General features: G+C 59.0%; 1 protein-coding gene across 1 annotated transcript; it reads right to left on the bottom strand.

Moving 5' to 3' along the window:
* Positions 1–3,942: 3,942 nt before the first annotated feature.
* Positions 3,943–12,897, bottom strand: DUSP9 (dual specificity phosphatase 9). Its single transcript, XM_030806444.1, has 4 exons — positions 12,727–12,897; positions 6,991–7,398; positions 5,606–6,061; positions 3,943–5,312 (listed from the first exon to the last, which is right to left on the bottom strand). Exons 2-4 carry the CDS (start codon positions 7,361–7,363, stop codon positions 4,987–4,989), a joined length of 1,155 nt encoding a protein of 384 aa, XP_030662304.1. The 5' UTR covers positions 7,364–7,398; positions 12,727–12,897; the 3' UTR covers positions 3,943–4,986.
* Between the last annotated feature and the right edge of the window lie 2,440 nt (positions 12,898–15,337).

The raw sequence follows: 15,337 nt of genomic DNA, 5'->3' as shown, positions 1-15,337 counted from the left end.
TGTCTTAACAATATGTAAAGTCACTCAATATCAATACGGCCATGAGGGAATAAGAGGGTCCAGAATTACTGTCTCACCATAAACAGCTAGAAACTGGGCAAAATATATGAAAATCCATTGTTTTCAGATGGGGGACAGCAATCAGTGAAGGACTGTGGTCCCTGAGAGAAAGGAGACAGACTAGGAGAGCTCTACCTCCTGGCTTTCTGACTCAGGTAGAAGAAGCATAAAAATGTGAGCCATCATGAGAAGAAAAATCAGTCAATAGAAACAGACCCAGGGGAGTTTCTGTTGCTGGTCCAGTGTTTAAGGAGGCCAGAAGTCATCAGTCTGTCCTAAGAATGAGTAAAAGTGGAACACATTTAAAATCAACAACTCCTCTTAGGTTTATCAGAGAATTGAAGTCACCGGGCAAACTGCTGCCCCCAAAATTGGGGAGACAGACAGGCGGGCACAGAGAATTACAACTTAGCAGAGCGGGAGGCCAGGCACAGGAACCAGTGCTGGCGTAGGGACACCCGAACTGCAATTGCTGAATTGCTGGGGGTTCAGTGCGGACAAGTCTGAGAGTTAAAACTCTGGGGTGGGGCAGTCTTATGGGGCTCCCATACTTTTGTAAGTTTTACTTTTAAAGGAGCTCAACCAAGTTCTCACAGTGAGAAAAATCTCATCATGCTTCTGGCAGGGGGAGGGGAAAGTGGTCATTTTGAAATATGCCCAGGGCGTTCTGTTCTTAACTAGGCCCGCCCTCAAGAGTAACCCTTACCAGGCCCAACCTATTAGGGTTTTGGCAGAGCCTAACTGACCTGAGGGAAGCAAAATACCCACCTCAGTCTTTTGTAGCCATCCTGGCCCACCTAAGCGGGGCACAATCTGAGAAGCACTGGTGAAATTCACAGTCCAGGGGCACAGGCATGCCCAAAGACAGAAACCTAATCACAGGACTGAATGCTTTTCCTCCCTCCACATTCTGCCTATTTGCAGCAGGTCCTCTTACCCAGTGTGTGTCCAGCTTTTGACAAAAAAAAAAAAAAAAAAGAAAAAGAAAAAGTAAAAAAAAGACAAGGCATACTAAAGGCCAAAAAACACAGTTCAAAAAGATAGAGCCAGTACCAGAAGCAGACTCAGCTATGACAGGGGTGTTGGAATGATCAGACCAGAAGTTTAAAATAGCTATGATTAAAATGCTGAGGGCTCTAATGGAAATAGGAGACAATATGCAAAAACATGGCCACAATTAGCCGCAAGGGAGGATAGGAAATAAAGTTTTTAGCTGTGAAGCCATATACACTATTAACCTTTGGGCATTTTATTTCTAAAAAGGAGAAGCAGAGAATGGATACTGGGGGACACTTAGCAGTCTCTTCCACAGTGTCTTTCATCAGTTTTGGAAATTTCTCAGGCATTGTTTATTAAAATATTTTATATTCCCTATTCTCCTTTTTTTCTTCTAGAAATCCAACTAAATATATGTGTGACCTGTCTATCTTATTGTCTCTCTGTGCTGCATTCTGGGTAATTTCCTTAAATCCATCTTCCAGTTCACTATTTCTTTCTTCAGCTATGTTTAATATGCTGTTTAAACTTTAAATGTCCAATTTCAATTGTCATATTTTTCATTTCTAGGAGCTCTTTTTGGTTTTCTTTCAAGCGTATCTAGTCATTTTATATTCTCTTGCTTTTTTATTACAGTTTCAATATTTCCTTTTATTTCTTTAAGCATATTAATTATACTTATAGTCTTCGTCATATAATTTCAAAGGCTGCTATCTTTGCAGGACTGATACCTGAATTCACATGTTAAATGTTTCTATAACTCATGGTGGCTTGTTTCCTTGTACATTTTAGGATTTTAAAAAATTACGTATTTTGGAATTTTCTATAGCAGTGTTTTGAGGCCTGTGTTTAAAGGAGATCCCTCCCTCCACAGAGGATGTGTGCTTGCTTCTGCTGGTCACTCTGGAGCAACGTGACCTCTGAACCACTTCATTTAAAACTTAAATAGGCCAGGTGCGGTGGCTCATGCCTGTAATCTCAGCACTTTGGGAGGCTGAGGCACTGCACCTGGCCTATTTAAGTTCTATATTGAGACCTCGTTTCTAAAATAAAAACTTTAAAAATGTATTTTATTTATGTTTTAAACTGCTATTTTTATTGGGCTGTCACAATCATCTAAGTAAAGCCTGTATGTAAGATAGTCGAATGCAGCTTCAAGACAAATCCAGGAGCCTTCTCCAGCAGCCAGATCACTGTTTTTTGTTTTGTTTTGTTTTGTTTGTTTGTTTTGAGGCAGGGCCTCACTTTCACTCTCTCATCACTCTCTCACTCTGTCACCCAGGCTGGAGTGCAGTGGTGCAATCCCAGCTTACTGCAACCTCTGCCTCCCAGGTTCCAGTGATTCTTGTGCCTCAACCTCCCAAGTAGCTGGGATTACAGGCACGTGCCACCATGCCCAGCTCAGTATTTTTTTATTTTTATTTTTTATTTTTAGTAGAGACAGGGTTTCCCCATGTTGGCCGGGCTGGTCTTGAACTCCTGACCTCAGGTGAGCCCCCCAAAGTACTGGGATTACAGGTGTAAGCCACCGTGCCTGGCTGAATCACTGTTTCTAAGTCCCTCCGAGAGAGATTCTGGAGTGTCCACTACTCTATGACTAGACCACTCTAAAAGAACAGTCCAGCCTGTGGCTATAAGCTCTCAGGGGAGGGGGAACATTTTCCTTTTATTCCACTTCCCCCCAGATCCAAGGTCAAGATCAGCACACACCCTGTTCTTTATTTGGGATCTATCTTCCTAGGTCACCTGTTCTAGTAGATTTCTGTGGCTGCTGTAATAAATTACCACAGAGTTAGTGACTTACAGCAACACAGATTTCACATCTTCCATTTCAGTAGATCAGCCATCCAAAATAGATTTCACTGGACAGAAATCAAGGTGTTGGTGGGGCTGCGTTCCAGTGGAGGGTCCTGGCTCCTGGGCTAGCCCCAGAGTGGCTTACTCCGCTGGCCCAGAGGATTCGCCTCATTTCTCACCTCATCACCTTGCTCTTCCTTTCCTACCAGCCCAGCCATTCACGCACATGCCTTTAGATTGCCCCCAACATCTTGTGGGTTCTGGGCCACGTTGCTCCCAAAGCCTCCACAGCTTTCTCAGGCTGCACTTGCTCCCCGCCACCCTCCAGCTGCCCTTCCCCTCTCCTACATCTCCATGGTGGAGAGTCACAGCCTTATAGACCCCGCCAGTTACGGTGTGGAGAAGGCATTGGCAGTGTCCCAAGATGAGGAGAGGTGCAGTTCACCTCTGTCCCTTTAGGTGGCCCGTGGGTCTCCATGTTCTCCATGGGGCTCTTCTAGTCCCCAGCCTGTGCCTTTGTAGCCCAAATTCCACAAGCCAGAGAACCACAACACTCACATGTGCCAGTCTGCCCACACCCCTCCCTGTCACTCTCAGGATGCCACCCAGCCGGGGCAGCCCTCAGGAGGCTCCAGGCAGGGCGCAGGGCTGACTTGGCCCGTGTCTCAGGGGTCAGTGGTGAGTGCTGGCTCCTCACTTTTCTGCTCTGTCCATGGCAATGAACATCTATGGCATAACTGCAGTGCTGTGACTGTTGCATTTATCGTTTCTTCCCCCACTAGAAAGTCTGCTCTGAGCAGGCAGAGCTCACTGCTGCAACCTAGTCCCCAGGACAGTGTGTGGCACAGACTAGGGGTTCAAATGGAGATGAATGAATGGGCGACTCAGAGCGTGGGCCAGCGGGCAGTGTAAGCACAAGATGGGAAATGATAACATGGGGCAGGGAGGGGGGTGGCACTTGAGTCCCCGGCCAGCCAGGCACATCCCCCTTTCCACCATGGGCAGTCCAGAGAGACCAAGAGGGCCTCCTTCCCCACCTTCCCCCAAACCCTCCAAGGTGCTCAGGAGGTAGCTTCTCTCTCTACTCAGTATCTTAAATAAACTGTTTATTCAGAAGGAACAATGAAAGAAAGCAACTATGATATGGATTACAAAAACAAACAAGCACAGCTCCTCTCCAGGCTCCAGGGTGAGATGGCCCCGTGCCGCAAAGACTGCCAGCCCTGGGCTGGGTGCATCAGTGGGCTAGCATGTGTGTGTGAGTGCCGACACGCACGCACACACAAGCGCACACACGCACACCCGCCACCCACAGGGGTGTGGACAGAATGAATGACTGTGTGTGTCTGCAGCTTGGCCCCTTCCCCACCCCCCAAAGTAGCAGTGGCTGTGTGGGCCCCGCAGCAGCAAAAGTGAGGCCTTCTTCTTCCCCTCCCCCTCCCCAGCTCTCGCTCTGAGACCCCATCTCCTCCGGCGGTAGTTTGGCCACCCTCACTCACAAAGAGCCCCAGTGATCCCGTCAAGACATCTGGGGGAAGAGGAAAAAAAAAAAAAAAAACAGCCCACCAGATGTGTGGCCGGGAACCTGCCCAGTAGCTCCTAGGCCATGGATGTGTGCGGCCACTGCACCTCTGGGTCCCCATCCCCTGGGAGGCCCCAGCCCCGAGAGGCCCAAGCCCTTGGTGGAGAAACAGGGAGGTGACAACACCAGTGATGGCAAACTCCTCTCCCCCAAGTGGCCATTTGGGGACAGGGGATGGACTGCGATCCAGTCCCTGTGGCAATGAGGTGGCACACACCCTTCCCGAAGGGGGACGCGCAGGGAGGCGCAGGGCCTAGCCGAGCTGGCCGAGCACCCAGGGCCGGGGCCTGGGCCTGGACAACCACCTGGAGAGGGAACCCCCACCCCCATCCCGCAAAGAAAAAAGTAACAGTCGCAGAAGAGGCAGGCTCCGAGCATGGTCCTGCCGTAGGCACGTTGATTAGGACGGCAGCCCGCATGAGGTATTGCGCTCTCCCCCCAGCACCCTGCTCAGGCCGAGCCCTCCCGCCCTCCCCTCCCTTGCCACACGAGTGCGGAGGGACACCCGTGGGTGGGGGTGGGGCAGGGGCCGGCCCGCCGGCCACGGGGCCCTAGGTGGGGGCCAGCTCGAAGGCTCCATCACTGGTGGGGGTGGTGAAGAAGGAGGGCGGGTTGGAGGCCGCAGATGCCTGCCCGCCCCTGCCCTGCTCCTGCGAGCGGCGCTCCTCCAGCCGCAGGCTGCGCTCGAAGTCCAGCAACTGCCCCATGAAGTTGAAGTTGGGGGAGATGTTAGACTTCTTCCTCTTGACCAGGTCATAGGCATCGTTGAGAGAGAGGTGGAGCTTCTGCATGAGGTAGGCCACAGTGACCGTGACAGAACGGCTGACCCCTGCCAGGCAGTGGACGAGCACCCCGCAGTTCTGGGACAAGGCCTCATCTAGATGGGGCAGGACAGGGCCCGGGAGACCCGGAGGGCAGGCGTGTGTGAGGCCAAGGCCTTCCGAAGGGCCCTCAAAGACCCCGTCCTGCCCCCTTGAGCCAGATGGCCACGGCCTGGAGGTTTCGCTAGTGGCCTCTGGGGGCCGCCCTAGCTCTGCCTGTCCCCTAGAAGTGCCACCTTGGCTTTTGGTTCTGGGAATGGCAGCTGGGCTTGGGAGGAGTACTCACAAGGGGGAGGCCAGAGCAGGCCTTGGGGAGGACAGGAGGGAAGGGTGGGCGGGGTGGACTCACCAATGAACTCAATTGCCTCCGGAAAGAACTGCGACAGGTTCTGGCTCCAGTGGTCGGAGATGGGGATCTGCTTGTAGTGAAAGTCGCCATTCTTCTCGAAGAAGTTTGGGAGGTTGGGGGTGACATTGAGGATGTAGCGGATGCCCAGTTTGGCCAGGCTCTCCAAGTTGGCAGAATCCCGGGCACTGCCCAGATAGAGGTTGGGCAGGATCTGGACAGGGAAGGATGCCCGCAGCCCCACTGGTGGGGGTGTGGCACCCTCCGAATCCAGGCCACAGCTCATGGAGTCGCGGTCAGCCTCGGATTCCGCATCAGAGCAGTCGGAGCCCAGGCACAGGCTGCCCAACCCCACCACAGGCACTGGACTGGGTACCGGGGCCATGCTGGAGCCGGCACGGCCACCAAGGCTGGTCTCACACAGGTGAGGGCACTCGGCCTGGAATCTGCTGAAGCCTCCTGTTGGGGAGAGGGCATGGGGCCTGCTGACCTGGCCTCCTGGGCAGCCAAGTGCCTCTGTCTGGGGCTGGGGAGCTGACCCTAGACAACTTGGAGGGTTTGCAAATGTTCCCAAAGGGAACACAAAAACCAGCAGCTTGGTGTGTCCTGGTGCCCACGTGGGGCCCTAGCCACCCTCACTCAGCTGGGGCTGCAAGAAGCTGGGCTCACGCTGAGCCACCGGAAAGGATCTTACACCCCTAGGGTCAAGCTGAGGCAGGTGTGAGGGCTCGACAGAGCCGAGATGTACTGCCAGCCTTAGGGAGGACTGTGGCCATCAGTTAAAGAAAAGGAAGAACTCAGATGTCAGTTCTCTGCCTGGGCATGTCTTGAGCCTCAGGGATGAAGTGGGACCCCAAGATGTGGGGAACTTGGGGGAGAATATGACATTCCACCAGAATGGTTCTAAAGTCTCAAGAAGCCGGCATCTCTATTTACAGATATTATTTCCCCAGGCTGGAAACCTGACACTTTATATGCTGTTGGGGAGGCTAAGGTGGGAGGATCGCTTGAGCCCAGGAGGCTTCAGTGAGCCATGATTGCACCAATGCTGTCTGCCTCCTGCCTCCCTTGCTCATTGCTGAGCAGGTTGGGGAGGCGGGGATGCCCTTGCCGAGGCCCTGGGGAGCCCGCACTTTGTACTTCGCTCTTGAGCATCCTGAGAACTAGCTCAGGTCAGGCTAATTCTCCCCATTTTCCAGGCTCAGAGAGTGGGCTGCTGAGGGTGAAGAACTTGCCCACGGTCACACTCAGGCTTCCCTCCTCTCAAAGCAGCCTGGCAGGCCATCAGGGGACGGGGGCCTCAACTCGCTTTAGAAAAAAAGAAGTGGGGCTGGCCTAAGGTCAAATGAATCCCGAACCCCATGGAAGGAGGGCCCCGCGGCACCTACCCTGGAGGTAGTAGGCCAGGTAGCCTTCCTCTCGCAGCTTCTGCAGCAGGGTGCCCAGCACCGACTCGGCCTCCCACTCCTCGGCCTCGGCCTCGGCCTCCCCGCGCCGGCGCCGGCCCCCACCCTGGTCGTACAGGAGCACGGGGGCAGGCGGGGGCGGCTGCAGCGGCGGCCCAGGCAGGAGCGCGCGCACCGACAGGCTGCCCCTCCGCAGGCGGCGCAGCAGGAGCGCCGGCAGGGCCACGCTCAGCGCCCCACCGATGCGCGCCGACTCGTACAGCTCGCGGCTGCGGCAGTCCAGGAGCAGGAGCCGCGGCCGCGGGGGCGACAGCTCCCGGCGCAGCCACAGGCACGAGCGGCCCAAACCCTCCATGGGCGATCGGCTCCCTACACGCCGGGCCACGGGCGCTGCGGAGAGAGAGAAGGCGTGGTGTGAGCTACCGGAGGGCCGAGGGGGCTCAGACTTGAAGCCGGCCCCGCGTCCTGAAGGCGGGAGCCCAGGGTCCCCCACCGTGAGGACTCCCAACAAGGCGCCCCAAGAAAACCCCCAGGCAGCAGCTCGGCCTGGGGAAGGGTCCTCGAGAAGAGAGGGCTGAGCGGCTAACCGCCCCTTCGAGGCTCATCTTGGGGTACCCTGAGGCCGCAGTCGCCTCTCTCCATACCCCCTTTCTGCTCCTCTCTCGGCCTTCTCGCGAACGCTCCCCAAGTTCGAGCTTCCGACTCTGGTTGGGGGTGTGCGTGTGAGGAGTGCCGTTCGAGGCCTAGATCTCCCCCACGGCCAGGTGGGCCAGGGGAACAGAGGAGGCGCCGAGGTGCTGGGCCTCAGCGAGTCCTCTCAGAGGTGACCTGGCCCCTGGTCCCCCATTTCCCCTCACCCCTAGGAGAGAACAAAAGGAAAGAGACCTGGAGCGAGATCCGGCGGTGGACGACCGCGCGTGGACGTTCTGGCCACGACCACTGCCACGGCGGAACGCGGGGCGCCGTCCCGGGGCAAGGAGTCCCCAGGCCTGGCCGCCAGGAGAGGGCGGGGCGGCGGTGCAGGCTCGCACGTGGAAGCCGAGCCCCGCGCAGCCCGCGCAGCCCGCGCACCGGCCGCTTCCTGGCAGCCGGACTCAGCTTCCACCTTGGAAACTGCCTTCGGACGTGGAGTTACAACTCCGAGGGGCGGGCCGGGGCGGGGCTCCGGGGGCGGGCCCGGCGGGCCGGTGAGCCAACGGGTGCTAGCCGAAGCAGTCGGGTGGGACCTGCGAGTCGGCTGAGCTGGGGCTTCCACCGAGGCGGGACAGGGTCGGGGCAGAGGCCAAGGGCAGGTCAGGGGCCCAGCAGGGGACCAGCTGCGGCTCCCCTGGCCGGCGCCAGCCTGGCCTCGGGAGGCAGGGGGAGGGGTGGGGACCAGAGCCCAGCCCCTCTGCCGCAGAAGCTGCCTCCAACCCAACTCACAGGGTGATACTGGACCATCTTCTCCCCTGCCCAGATCTCAGTGGCCCCATCTCTGTAATGGGCTCATAGCTAGCAGCTTGGGCAAACTTGGGATGCCACCGAAATCACGGAGGGGAGGAGGAAGCAGGACCAGAAACTCAGTGCAGCTTTGGCCCAGAGCTCTGCTGCGGGGCTAGGCAGGCAGGGGTAGCTCCTGGATACCTACCAATCCCAGCCCGCTTCACTTGCACAGGACTGGCCAAAAGCACCCAGAACCCTGAGCTCCCAGCCCTAAACTGGGGCACTCTGCTCTTATCACATTACTGATCCTAAGAGTCACCCCTGGCTCCCCCGTCTGCCTCCTTCCCTTAACCCCCCTTCGGCTGATCAAAGTGGAGAGAAGTAGTTTCTACCTAAATATCTCTCACATCCACGCCTCTCTCCCCTGTCCCCTGCCCTAGCCGAGGGCTCAAATTCATCAGCTTTAGGCCAGGTCACTGTCATGTCTTGCACAACAGTCTCCCTGCCTTCGGGCCTGCAACGACCTGCCCTCCACCCTGCCCTGCCCAGCCCTGCCCAATGTCAGAATGCCATCCACTCAACCAAGGCTGGTGGCCTCCATCCTTTCCTCCATGGGCACAACAGGCGGGACAGATCCACAGGCAGCAAGAGCACTGGACAAGGTCTCAGGTGTGGTGAGCGCTGAGACAGGAGACCAGGGTCAGGGGGAGGTGTCCACAATGCTGATCTGGCTAAAAGTCCCTTCTCTGCTTAAAGCTCAACGAAAGCAAATAACAGTGTTGAAGGAAAATGTACGACAGATAAGATAAAGCTCATACCCAACCAAAAGGTTAAGACCCCTGTAGATAAATGGGCAAAGAACCTGAAAACACTGCATACTGCAGGAAGGAGGGAATGCGGTGGCCTAACAAATATTTGGGGGAAGGTTCAACTTCAGGCGTGGAAGGAAAGCCACTCCAATAAACAAGTAACAATGACCAAGGAGGTAACACTTCCCACCTACCCGCATTAGAAATGTTCTCATTTTTGAGAACACGCAGTGCTGGCAAGATTGCTGTGAAATCAGCGTGCCGTTCAACTGTCGCAGGGTTATATATTGGTACGGCCCCTTTGGAAATTAATCTGGCAATATCAAGAGCTAGGAAAAAATCCCAACCCTTTGACCACTTTTGGGAATCTAAGGAACTAAAGTAAAAGAAAGCAAAGTTATGCACACGAGGATGGGCACCACAAAGCATTTTTCTAACAAGTGGGAAATGCAGAGCAAACTATGAGTCCAAAGACTCCTTTGAGGAGCCATGGAGTTAGAGGAGAAGACGTCTGAGGTCATGGTTAGGTAAGAGGACAGGTGACGGAAAGGTAGGTGGGCCACCTCTAAGGGGCTTCCAGTTTGCCTCTCTCCCTCCCTTTCGGGCAGTGGGTTGCTAGCCGGGGACTCCCAGGACCCTGGCACTGGGCTGCTTTCTGGCCACACCCCCCCCATGTCCCTGCCTCTAACATGAGTCCTAATTCCTGCATCCAAGGGCTTTGGGCAGCTGGACTGTGCCCTTCCTTCTCTTGCCCAGTGGGCATGGGCCCCAGCCCAGGCCTCCCTCCTATGCCCCCTGCCCAGATTCTGAGATTCTGCTCATTCTTCAGGCCCCCTCCTCCAGGCAGCCTTCCCAACTAGGAGCCAGTAGTCTCCCTCCTCTGTGCTGCCTAGTGTGGTCACTTTCCCCCTTTCTCAGTGTGTTCCTGGGGCAGGGACTTTGTCTTCTGTCTTCTGTCTCACAGCCTAGCTCCACGGTGGTGGAGGTGGACACCGGCACCCAGCCTGGGGGCTGCCTCCAGGCCCACTGCAGCTGTGGGTGGGAGCTCAGAGTGGGCAGGGGTTGAAGGCACTGCGGAGGTTCTGCCATGTGCCAGTCTTGTTGTGGATAGTGGGGGTGGCACAGGGCTGTGACCAGCAGGGAGCTGGACAGCCACTTCCCCCGCCCGCCCTGCCGTGGGGGCTCAGTTTGACTAGAGAGGGAGCTCCTGAGGTGCTCAGGGGCGCTCTCTGGAGAGGGCTCCCTGGAGGGGAGAGGAGCTGGGCTGGAATGAGGACGGGGAGAGGAAACCTCCGCAATGGGGAAGGGAGGGGAAGCCTAGGATCCACGGGTCCACGTCTCCCGACGCTTGGCAAGGGGCTCCCCTGCACCTAACTGCGGAGCCCTGCTGGTAAGCCCCCCTACCGGGAGAAAGCATTTGGGAGGACGCCATGAGGGGCTCAATTTCCAAAGTCAGAGCTCAGTGCTCGGGGCCCACAGCGCCTGCAGCACCAGCAACAGGACAAATGGGAACCTGTTGCCACCTCCGCACTGCAGGGCTGAGCGCAGCCAACCCCCTAACCCCCCCCTCACCCGCGACCCTCGCCGGGCCGCCCCCACTCAGGCCCCCTGTAGCGCCGGCTCTGGGCGCCGCCCCGCCGGCAGCCGCTCCCGGGTGCGCTGTGCTGGGGGAGGCCGCGCCGCGCGCCCGGGCCTCTTCTGGCCCCCTCCGGCGGGCGGAGCCAGGCCGCGCGCTCGCTGCCCGCCGCAGGGTGGGCGCTGCGCCTGCCGCCCCCGCCCCCGCCGGGCGCCCCCGCCCCCGCCCCCGCCGGGCGCCCCCGCCGGGCGCCCCGGGCCTCTGCCGGGCCGGGCCAGCGCCCCCTGGAGGCCGCGGGGACGCCGCCTCCTGCAGGCCTCGCGCGCGCAGCGTGCGCCCTCTGGTCCCGGGAGCCTCCCGAGAGCGGCGCCGCGCCGCCTTCCCCCACGAAATGCACCGTTCCCGCCGGGCTCAGTGACAGGATTTCGGCTGTCGCGGCCGGGTCACATGGCCAAGAGCACAAGTCCCAGCGACAGCGTGCCTGCCAAATCCAGTGTCTTTTCCACCAAATCCACTTTCTGCTGGGGATGGCTTTCTGCTTTTCCTGGTCGGTCTCCTCGCGGGACTGGGAGTTCCTCCAAGGCAGGAACGGGTGTGTGCCCGGCCCCAAGCTGGCCCCAGCCCCCAGTGCAGGGCCTGGCACGCGCCCGGCGCTCGCGGAAGAAATGCTCGTTAACAAAGAAGGCATGAATGAATGAAAGCAATTGTTGCCTGAGGGAGCTGCTCCTGCTTTTCCTTCTGCCGATCACACACTCCTCCCCCACCCCGACACGCACAAGCACACGTGCACACACAGCCCTCCCCGTAACACACACGCAGGCAGGCACCCAGACAGCGCGCGCGGACGCCAGCCCCCATGGAACCCACCTACTACGTGCTTGCCGGGCAGCTGGCTCCCCTTTGGTCCCACCTGGGCCGCCTCCATTTCAGCGCCGGGCTCTTTCCGCCGCCTCCCCGCCCCTCCCCGGGGACCCTGGCTTCCACATCTAAGTACCCTACCTTGGACCCCAAAGTGCCTTCTTTATCTCTTAGGGAAGAGGCCAAGCCAGTCGCTGGGGAGTCTCAAGGTCTGTTTAGGGAGGCACCTGGGGGGCCCAGGGCTGCTGAGCCGCTGCCGAAGGAGAGCCAGAGGTGCCTGGCAGGGATGCCACCAAATGCTGCAGCCTCTAGAGCCCGCGTGCCAGGTGTTGGGGGGAGGGAGGGAGGGACTCAGAGATGTGCTGGGGGGTGTCGAAGGCTATTTGTGATGGGCGCGGGGCAGGGTGCTGGAGAGCGTGAATCCAGCAGGTGTGCGCGCGTGCTGGGGTGGATGAGAGTGCGCGTTGGAGATGCTGGAGGTGTGTGCCTGGGACGTGGGGAGCGTCAGCCGCTGGGATGTGGGTTTCTGATGGGACCTCGCTCCAGGGTGGGTGGACTGCAGTGCCTCTGGGCTGGCAACGTGGGTGGGGTGTCTGTAATGGGCAGATGGGGAGTTCGAGGTGGTGGGGGCATGGTAGGGGGAGCTATGTTAGTGCAGGTATCGCAGTGATGTGTTGGAAGCGTGCGTGTGCGCCTGGGTGTGTACTGGGGCGTGGCAGGGTCTCGGTGGGTTGGCATGAGTTGGGGACAGTGGTGAGTGGTGGGGCAGGGGCTATTAGTGTGTGCACTACAGGCACCCGGGTCTGTGGTGCGTGGTTTGTATGCGCGCGAGTGTGCAGCCGGTGTAAGTGGCAGGGGACACGGGAGGTGCACGGGCGGGGTGCGGGGGTGTGCGGAGCAGCACCGAATGGGTGTCGTAGGGGCGCGTGCGCCGGCTTCGTGGGGTGTGTGTTGTCAGGACTTTGGGGGTGCAGGGTGGAGGAGCGCACGTCGGGCGGGGGCAGCCAGGCCGGGTGGGGTGGGGGTCCCCGGGGCGCCGCGTGCTCCACTCACCTCCTCTCTGCTCGGTTCTCCGCGCCGGTTCCCTGCGTCGCGGCCAGGAAGTTTCCGAAGCTCGGGCGGCGGGAAGCGCCACTGCAGCCGCCTAACGCCACCGGAACCCCGGGTGGCGGCCTCTCCTGGAGCCAAGGGGCAGCCGCCGCCTCCGCTGCGGAGGGAAACTCCAAATCCCGCCTCCGCCGCCGCTGCCTCCTCCGCCTCTGCCGCCGCCTCCTCCCCTCCAGTCGCCGTCTTCTCCGCCCCCTGCCCAGGAGGGGCACTGTAGCTGGCGGCTCGCGGGGAGGGAGCGGGGAGGGACCGCGGCCTGCCCGGCGTCTCCCTCCACCTCCCACGCCCTCCCCCCCCCCCGCCTTCCTCCCACCTGCAAGCCTCTGCCCTCTAGGCCAGTCCTGCCCGACGCGCCCTGCGCTTTCCGGTCCCCAGTGGCGCTACTGAGTGGGGGCTCCGGAGCTTGGGGCGCGGGAGTGGGGTTGGGGGCCCTGAACTAGGCTGGGCCTGGGCTAGGGGGACGGTTACAGCGCAGAATCTGCACTGGCACCCCAGCGAAGGGGCCCATTGAGGACTGGGCACAACTTGGTCCCCCAGAGCCACCTCCTGCTCCCACAGTGGAGAGCGTATAAAGTCTGGCTGACAGCGCTGCCAATTCCATCCCCCACCCCAGGTCCCCCTGCAGTGTCTCCTCTCATTCTCATGTGTCAGATTCTGGCTAATAGTAATAGCATTTGAGCCCCAGTGCCTGGAAGGGGTGGAGCCAGGACGTTTGGGTGGGGGAGGGGCTGGAAGCGAGTAGGGAGCTGCTGTTGTCACTAGGTCCCGTTAGCTTTCTCCTCTGTGCCAAAGGTCACACGCATTGCCATCAAGGACCTCATTTTATCCTTACAGCAGTTCTGGAAGTCTGAGGAGATCGTCTCCATGCTACAGCCAGGGAAACTGAGGCCGTGTAGTGGCAGAGTAGGATGTGGCTTGGGCTGGCTGAGTTCAGAAGCCTAGAGCCTGAGCGAGTGTGAGTGTGGAAGATTGCGTGGGGAGGGGAGGCAGAGGACAGCCCGCGGAGATGTGCACCTGGCCTTTCTGGGGCTCCCAGACCAGCAGTGTATGAGCCCGGCCTCGTGCCTGCAGTGGGGGATTGCCTGAGACCCGGCAGGAGGCTGTGAGCATCAAGGGCCGTCTTCTCTGCCCAGGAAGCGCAGGATAAGGTGAGGCCAGGCAGGGCTGGGATGCCAGCAGCTCCGCTGGCCGCTTGGCTGTGTCTGCCGCAGCGCTGAATTCCCCTGAGTCATTACCCCTGGAAGAGACGAGGGCAGCAGCTTTGCCTCTGGAGCCCAGGTCCCTGTCCCATCTGGGTCTCCATTTCCTGGTCTGTACGTTTGGGGAGAGAGGTGGGACCATGTGATCTCCAAGGGCCCTCCTAGCTGTGCTGCAGTTTCAAGCCATGGTGCGTGAGCTGGGAGGGTCCTGCTGTCGCCAGCCAGGCCTGCCCACCCTGCTCTGGGCCCCGACTGCTCCTTTGCACCTTTTCAGCCTTGGCAGCAGCACAGCCCCTCCTGGGAGCAGGCCTCTGGCCCTGCAACCCTCTCCCTGCTCTGGACGCTGGGCCTCATGGGACTGCACTGGGGCTCTCCCCTACAGCCTTGGGGAGTCAGGCTGCCCAGGACTTGAGCTTGCACCCACCCGAGCCACGCCACGCAGGCGAGCACATGCAGCTGCCACTGGTGCCCATACTGCTAGATGTGCTGAAGTTACGGAACCTTTCCTAAGAAATCAATATTACATAGAAGCCGTGCCCTAAAAACAGGGGGCTGGCTTTCACATTCCCCCTCCACCGAAGGCGCCTCCTGTTTGGGAAGGACGTATGACAGCTGTGCCCGTGGCCTGGGTGCCCAGCTGACCCCCGGCAAAGGCTTGGTGGGTGAGCCGACTCAGAGGAGTTTCTAGCAAGGTTTGTTAACATCCCCCGCCGTCCGCCACCATCCCGTGCTTTAGTGACTCAGGGCTGAGAGGCTGGCGGAGAAACATTTGGGTTAAAGAATGCCACCCTCGCCCCTGCACGGCTCCTACTCCAGCCCTCCTGGTGTCTCTGCTTTCCAGGCAACAAGACCCATCCATTGCCGGAAGAGGAGCATGCAAAGGCCAGGCCTGCCCGGAGATGCCCAGGGAGCTCTCGAAGCACAGGCCTGCTCGGCCTCAAGAAATAGCGGTTCCCTCTTCATCCCCAGGGCTGGGGAAGAAAATGCAGAACGCTCCCAAGGGGGACTTGAGTGAGTGCAAGTTTGCTTCGCAGAACTGAGGGCACAGCTGGGCCTGTGACTCTGAAGCAGCTGGGTCCATCTGCTGCTGATGGGAGTCTCAGGGTGAGGCAACGGGGCCGCCCCAGCCCTCGCCCTCCATTCCACCCGGAACCCCAAGGCCACTGCCGTCCTTCCTGTCCCTTCCTTGGGGATGGCCATTGGGAAGTGGCCATCTTGTTTCCTGTCAGACCCCATGCCCTCCCGAATCCCAAAGGTGCTCCCCAGAGACCTTGAAAGCAGCCGCAGGAACTGCCAGCTCCAGGCAAGGTGGAGGGGCGAGGGAGCTGCACTTTGCTTGGGGTAGAGAGGTCTTCAGC

The sequence above is a fragment of the Nomascus leucogenys genome, chromosome X, assembly GCF_006542625.1.
Source record: "Nomascus leucogenys isolate Asia chromosome X, Asia_NLE_v1, whole genome shotgun sequence".
Classification (NCBI taxonomy): domain Eukaryota; kingdom Metazoa; phylum Chordata; class Mammalia; order Primates; family Hylobatidae; genus Nomascus; species Nomascus leucogenys.
This window is presented reverse-complemented; position numbering and strand designations above follow the sequence as displayed.